The 7,314-nt window shown below is 45.9% G+C and overlaps 1 protein-coding gene and 1 pseudogene across 2 annotated transcripts; both read left to right on the top strand.

The window, feature by feature from the left end:
• The first annotated feature begins 400 nt into the window (after positions 1–400).
• On the top strand, positions 401–4,527 carry LOC136496463 (uncharacterized). 2 transcript variants are annotated; one of them, XM_066492145.1, is made up of 6 exons: positions 401–1,422; positions 2,026–2,192; positions 2,540–2,778; positions 2,846–3,045; positions 3,480–3,605; positions 3,696–4,527. In XM_066492145.1, exons 1-6 carry the CDS (start codon positions 607–609, stop codon positions 3,792–3,794), a joined length of 1,647 nt encoding a protein of 548 aa, XP_066348242.1. In that variant the 5' UTR covers positions 401–606; the 3' UTR covers positions 3,795–4,527. The 2 variants fall into 2 exon arrangements, with proteins under 2 accessions (XP_066348242.1, XP_066348243.1); XM_066492146.1 differs by having other exon boundaries at positions 403–1,422; positions 2,029–2,192.
• A 417-nt stretch (positions 4,528–4,944) lies between these two features.
• Positions 4,945–5,636, top strand: LOC136496226 (uncharacterized; annotated as a pseudogene).
• Positions 5,637–7,314: the final 1,678 nt, after the last annotated feature.

Here is a 7,314-nt window from a genome sequence, read left to right as displayed (position 1 = left end):
AGTCATTCTACGTAATGTAATAATTATGTGGTGTTTAAATCCAGAAAGTAAAGTTTAGGGATGTCACATGAGAGTGTTCGAATAATAAAAATAAAACAAATTATAGAAGTCCTCGGTAACCCATGAGACGAATTTATTAAGCCGAATTCCGCTATTAGCATATGTTCACTGTAGCACCATATTATCAAATCATGGACTAATTAGGCTTAAAAAAGTCGTCTCGCAATTAGTCATAATCTGTATAATTAATTATTTTTTAGTCAATAATTAATACTCTATGCATATATCAAACATCTAATATGATATGACAGAGAGTAAACTTTAAATGGAGGAACTAAACAAAGACTGGTATAAGCACGAGGGTAGAGTCGTTCTACTGAAATCGTATCCCGTTCTTGATGAAATGGATTAGACAGACGCGCGTTGCCGCCACGCACCTCCCTTCCTTCACTTCTCCCCTTCTCCGATCTCCGCCCCTTCGACTTGCCAAGGGTCGGCTCGGTGGTCTCCAACTCCAATCCAAGCTTTCCACGCCACCATTCTTCCCACCCGCGCCTCAGCAATTCAGCATCGCCGATTCGCCGCGGCACCGACACCTCGCCGGCCATGGGCGCGTCCTCCTCGACCGGCAACCCGTCCCCAGAGGCGCACGAGCAGCGGGAGCAGGAGACCCTCGCCTCCGCCGCCCTCTCCCTCCCGCTCCTCCGCGCCGCCTTCTCCCGCTCCGCCGCCGCCGCCAACGCCAACGCGCTGCCGGATGCCCTCGCCCCGCAGCCCGCCTCCTACCGTCTACCCGGATCCCCGCCGCTGCCGCCGCACTTCCACGACATCCTCGCGGGGCTCGGGCCCACCATCGCCTCCCAATTCTTCGGCCACGGAGCCTCCGCGGCGCCGGAGGGGGACGCCGGGTGGGTCCCGTTCCTCAGGGGGTTCAACCGCTGCTGCGCGCGCGTGCCGGCCTCCCGCTCGCTCACGCTGCTCCTCCGCGTGTACGCCGCCGCCTGCGCCGGCGCGGGGGCACCCTGCGGCATCCACCTCCAGCCGGACGTGGGCGGTGGTGACGAGGACGGGAAGGTCGTGGGGGAGCTCACGCCGGAGGAGATCACGGTGTTCCTCTGGATGTGCTGGGTCATGGCGTGGAGCGCTTCGGCCTCGAGGGTGGCCGGGGACGGAGGGGAGAAGTTGGAGCCCGTCGCGGTGCTCCTCCCGGACGTGACGCACCTGGTGCTCTCGGCACTTGTCTCGGCGGGCGCCGTCGCGGATGACGCGGGCATTTGGGGCTGGGACATCTCCAGCGGTGGGAAGGGGGTGAAGGTCCAGGAGTTCACGTCGTGGGTGCTGTCCACGCCTGTCGGCCTTGGGAACTGCCTCTCGGGGTATGTGCGGGACAGATTCAGATCGCTGGCTTCTGACTCTGTGGAGGTAATCAACATATTGCAGAATTTGTACCTACTGTCAAACATTGGATGAATTCGCTCTCTATCAAGTGTCATCGGTAGAATTTGTGCGACATTGTTATTACCTTGTTAGTTTACAGATCATACATAAGTGTAGAAATGGGGTTTCTATTGTTCTGTTTCTACTTGTTTTTTTTACTGACCATGACTTGGAGCCTAAGATATTCTATAGTTATTACTTATTCATGATCTGTTATAGTTTGAAAATTGTCTCCAGATTGTCCTGATTCTGCAAATTATCAGCAAATTCTGTAATGTTATAGCTTGGACCTTTTATTTGGTACTTGATGGAATGACAGTTCAGAATTAGCTCTAAAGAATTTTGGTAGAAGTTGTCGAGCCACAATATAATGATGGTCGATTTATAACTAGGTCCACTACTGAGAGGGTCGGGGTTTGCGTCACTCTTTAACATACTGTTGCTCTTGAAACATTGCCTGCACTAGGTTTGGGCAGTGTGAAATTGTTGATGACATTCTCTCTTTTACGGAGGTACCTATGATTAACTTCAACTGAGCCTTTTTTTTTGTTATCTCATGAACTAACTGGAGTTCTTACTCATCACAAGCAGGAGAGCTCTGTTTCAACTGTTAATACAACCTTTGATACTTCTGATGTTTATCTGCTAACACGAGGGAGAGCATGGGCAATCGCTCTCAGCCTAAGAAACAAGTTGAGTGAAGAGCTGTTGTCAGCTTCTGTAATTGGAATGGATACAGAAGACCTTCTTTATAGGTAACTTGGTGGGCTGATGATATTTATTCTTGTGATTATATCTGTATGGTAGTTTTCATACAACATTGCAGTTTTTAGTTGACATGAGTATAGTTCAATTTTTTTCCTAATCTGAAAGAATTTTTTCCCTAAGGATCTAGTAAGAATTAACATCGATGCAATGTTTGTGTGTAGGTTTCTGTTCATATATAGTATCTCATTGTCAGTTCTCCTAAGGATCTAGTAAGAATTAACATCGATGTTGATGCTGAGTTTGTCTGTAGGTCATCTGTTCATATATAGTATCTCATTGTCAGTTATCCTAAGGATCTAGTAAGAATTAACATCGATGCAATGTTTGTCTCTAGGTCATCTGTTCATGGAAAAGGGCTGAGCCGGTTCTGGTCTTGTGTTGAGGGGTACAAGGGGCCGATGCTGATTCTACTTTCAGCATTCTCAAAGAGTGTTGGTGAGAATGTTGATTCTGATCGAAGATGGGTGATTGGTGTATTGACCGAGGAGGGATTTGAGAGCAAAGATACCTTTTATGGTAGCTCTGGGTTCCTTTGTGCCACACATCCTATATTCCGCATGCTACCACCATCTGGTATGACTTTTATTGACCACAACTTGGTCTAAGCTGATAGTAGCTTACTATACCTCTAACCTAGCAGGTAAGGAGAAGAACTTCATGTACTGCCACCTACATCCTCAGATAAGAGCTTATGAAGCAAATCCAAAGCCTGTTGGCTTAGCATTTGGTGGAACAATTGGGAACGAGAGGATCTTTCTTGATGAAGACTTCTCGAGAGTTTTAGTTCGACACCATGCTGTTGATAAAACTTATCAACATGGTTCTCTCATCCCCAATCAGGTTAAATTCAGATTTACTGGTTTATGCACTATTCCACCTTATTTGCAATCTTACATTCAGGTTTTAAGGACAGTTTGTTGCTGTTTTTCTGCTGAAGATATTTAGTTAGCAATCTTCCTTTCTGTTTGGCTTCAAATATGTTTTATCTATCCCAAAAGTTGCACAACAGATGTGCATTTGAAATGCCACTGCATTTCAGGGCATAGAATAGTGTGATTGACCACTCCCATTTAAGTATTGCTTCTACATTCTCCCAAAGAACATTCCACACATCATAACTCACGCCCTATTAGTGATGAGCGCAAATAAGCCCCACTCAGTTACCGTGTTTATGTGCTTAAATAGGTTCTGAATGTTTCATTTTTGTACGATTACTATGTATGCTACCAAATGTAGATTGTGATTTTTATTCTCTGTTTTTTTGGGTAATGCAGGGTTATTTACCTGTTGAGGCTTCAGTGCTTGATGTTGAAGTATGGGGGCTGGGTGGAGAAGCAACGAAAAGACAGCAGAATGTGTACAAGAAGAGGGAGGACATTTTCTCAGAGCAGCGAAGAAAGGTGCTACTAAGAGCAAACTTGAACCATTTGCTATGTACATCGTTATTGAAATGTGCAAGTATGCTGACAATATTCCATTTCCTCTTCCAGGTTGATCTCAAAACTTTTGCTAGCTGGGAAGACTCTCCAGAGAAAATGATGATGGATATGATGTCCGATCCAAACACGGTTCAACGGGAAGATCGGTGATTTTGGTTTATACCCTCCGGAGATGTACAGACTACAGAGTTTGTTGCACATATTTGCCTGCCCATTTGGCTGGGTCACACGACTCGCACGCTATTTAGGTTGAAGTACTAAAAAGAGACTTGTACAGAACATATTTCCAATAATAAAATTGAGATTTTCTTCCTTTCTGCTATTTTGTTTGTTTGATGGGAAGTGAGAACAAACAATTATCTGCAACATAAGATTGCTGCCATGTTTTCCGTACTGTTGTATACATGCTGGTACATTATTTTTTCTTCAAATTTTACTCCTGATGAATGATTCTGGACAGGTCTATGGTGTCCAGCTTGCTGACGTGTCTATGGCGCCCTGACATGTCTACGGTGCCCATTTTTCTGTGCAGGTTCATGTTGGTGTTGTATGGCACATACTGTACTGTACTGGTTATGTTTGAATGACCTGATGAAACAATGCTGGATTTTCTCGAGTGGAGCTTATATTGCGTTCAGTATACAATTATAGATCACCCAAGATAAGGGTTCCACACAGAATGACGCAGAGAAAATAAAAGGATTCAGCGGTGGGGCGTGGTTAAGGTCATCATCACTGTATTCTGAATTTGGTTTTGCAAAGCTCAGCAACAGCTCGTCGTTCTGTTTGACAGGATTTTCTTTGAGCACCAGGATGCCGATCAACTGTACGTATCTGATATTCTGATAGCTGTTGTATATATAATATATAAAAGGATTAAGTCTACTTTTGGCCCTCGACTATTATGTTGGTCTAATTTTGACCCTCAACTACAAAACCGTCTGGTCCAGGCACTGGAACTTTAAAAACGTTCAGTTTTAGCACCTCGGCGCGATTGAGGCGGTTTGCGCTGACAGTGTGCCTGGTTTTGACCCGTCACGCTGGCATTGACCGCCACGTAGGACGGCCGCGCGGGTCAAAACAAGAACCAGCCCGCTCAGCTCTCTCTCTCTCTCCCTCTCAGTTCCTCTCCCCTGAACCCTAAACACCGCCACCGCCTCCGTCGTCGCCACCGCCTCCGTCGTCGCTGCCACCGCCTCCTCCGCCGCCGGCGCCGCGACCGTATCCTCTCCTCCAGCGCCTCCGCGTCTGTAGTCGCCCCTCTCATAGGAGTCCTCCACCGCCTCCATCGCGTGCGGAAATGGCGACCTCAAGTGGATCCAGCTGAAGTTTGGGGACCCAAGAATCGTGATGGCGTCGCCATGGCGATTCGTCCTCACCCATCCCCTATCATGAAGGACCACTGGAGTATACCCTAGCAGTGCTATGCAAATGCGGTGCAAAAGCTGCTAGGTTCATATCTTGGAGTGATTTGAACCCAGGATTGCGGTATCTGAAGTGTGCACGGGCTCGTGTAAGTTGTTCTCTTCGTGATTCATAGTCTGTAGATGCATCAGTGATTGAGTGTGTCTCTGATTTACTGGTTATTGGTTTGTTTCATAGGATGGTGGTTGCGACTTTTATAGATGGGTGGATCCGCCAAACAGTAGTTTCATGAAGCAACTTCTGCTTGATTTGTGAGATGTAGTGAAGTACTGGAAGCGTGCAACTGGAGTAACTAAACACAGTTTAGAAGATGCAAGACCGGAGAATCAAAGGTTGCAGCTTCAACTGGAAGGTGCCGTCAAGCACAATGAAGACAGTGTGGCCATGTTTCTTGGAGCCAGGAAAGATGCGGCCATTGTGCAAGCTGAATTGCAACTGGTAGCTCAATCTCGAGTTGAGTTAGAGGTGAGACTAGGGAGATTAGAGAAGTAGAGGAAGTTCTTGTTTGGTGCTCTATTTGTGTGTGTAGGATTAGTTGCTGCTTGCCGGAGGCCTTGGATCATGTAACTTAATGTGTGTATCAGTAGGACTATGATGTAACTGAATTGTGGTGTTAGCCTTGATGTATTATATGTAGATATAGTTCATGTTAGTAGGACTGTGATGTTTAGTGTATTAGTAATGCAGGAGCATAATCCTCAGGACCATGTTTCTGTGAAATGTTCAGGACCATTGTAGAACATAACTTACATGTGTCTTGATATAGTGTTTAACTCAGATGCAGCAAAGCAAACTAAATGAGCTGCACACATCACATCCATCACAATAGTTGGTGATACACAGAACATCAAGTTCATTACAATAGTTCAGGTTGCACACACATAGACTCATGAAATTTGACACATACATGAAGTTCCAGATAGCATAGATAACACACAAACACATACATAGGCTCAAGGATTTGGGCTTGTCAGTAGTAAGGTAGAAGGAGTGGCTCCCTTGTGATCAGCTACACTTGGTCTTCCTTCCTTTAGATAAATCTGCTTGGGTGGTCCTGTAGCTGACACAACAACCTTGGAGGTAGATGCACCTAAAACTTGGAGGCTTGCTTTACAGTGCTTTCCAGACATCCCTGATATAGTGGCCTCTAGGGTGACCTTAGCCTAAGCCCCTTCCTTCAGTGTTGTCTTCACTCTTGCTAATAACTTCATAGCTTTTTGCCCATCCTACAAGACAAAATAAGTATATAACTAAGACAAAGAAAGTATATTACTATTAATGACCACATGGAATAAGCAGTTAAACTTACATTATAGTCAACAGATAATAGAGAGCAATGTCTTTTGCTACTAGCAGTAGTAGATGAAGGGCATGACTTCCTTTTTGAAGTTGTTCCTCTACCAGATTGTGAAGCACCAACACTTCCTCTAACAGACTGTGATGCACCAGGACTTCCTCTAGCAGACTGTGATGCACCACCACTATCCCTAGCAGACTAGGGAAGCACCACCACTTCCTTTAGCAGACTGTGAAGCACCAGCACTTGCATTACCAGAACATGTCCTCCTACTACAAGTTGTCCTGTTGTGTCCAATCCCTTTACATAATCTGCACCTTATAACTGTTCCTTTCTTGGATAGCTTACCCCTGAGGTGGCATCTTCTTCTCCCCATCTTGCCTTTTTCTCTTCTTTGGTCTTCTAGGCATCCTTACATACTTGGGGGGCAATGGTTTTTCTCTATTTGATACTGGACAGAAGGCCTTGCCTTCCACTAGTTGCAGGTAGTGTGCACATGTCTTGTTGTACTCCTCAACTGAATAACACTTGGCTATGAATTCTTCTAAAGGCCTAGATGCATAGTAGATGCAGGAAATAGCATGAGGGCAGGGCAAACCTGACAACTGCTAGAACCTACAGGAGCAAGTTCTCTCATCCTAATTCACAGTGTGTCGATGCAGAAAGTGACCAACTAGTGAATATTTGTAGTTTTGCTGTACGTTGTGATCGGAGGTGGCCTAGTACTCAATGACACAGGATTTATACTGGTTCGGGCAACGTGCCCTATGTCCAGTCGGGGTTGGTCGATGACTTTATTCCTGAGCCCAGGTGCTCGAAGTTTGCAGTGGGGTTACAAATGAGAGGGAGAAAGATGGGGTGTACAAGAGGTCCGGTCGGCTCCAACCAGAAGGGCCGAGAGTGACAGGAACTTCGCTACGAGCTAGGTGTTCGAACGTGTGCTTGCGG

The sequence above is a fragment of the Miscanthus floridulus genome, chromosome 12 (assembly GCF_019320115.1).
Source record: "Miscanthus floridulus cultivar M001 chromosome 12, ASM1932011v1, whole genome shotgun sequence".
NCBI lineage: Eukaryota > Viridiplantae > Streptophyta > Magnoliopsida > Poales > Poaceae > Miscanthus > Miscanthus floridulus.
This window is presented reverse-complemented; position numbering and strand designations above follow the sequence as displayed.

Bases quoted from the DNA above. Each gene is read 5' to 3' on its own strand.
- LOC136496463 (XM_066492145.1), top strand. From the start codon at position 607: ATGGGCGCGTCCTCCTCGACCGGCAACCCGTCCCCAGAGGCGCACGAG. The intron at 1,423-2,025 runs GTAATCAACATA...ACTCATCACAAG, and splicing joins TGGCTTCTGACTCTGTGGAG to CAGGAGAGCTCTGTTTCAAC. The intron at 2,193-2,539 runs GTAACTTGGTGG...GTTTGTCTCTAG, and splicing joins ACAGAAGACCTTCTTTATAG to GTCATCTGTTCATGGAAAAG.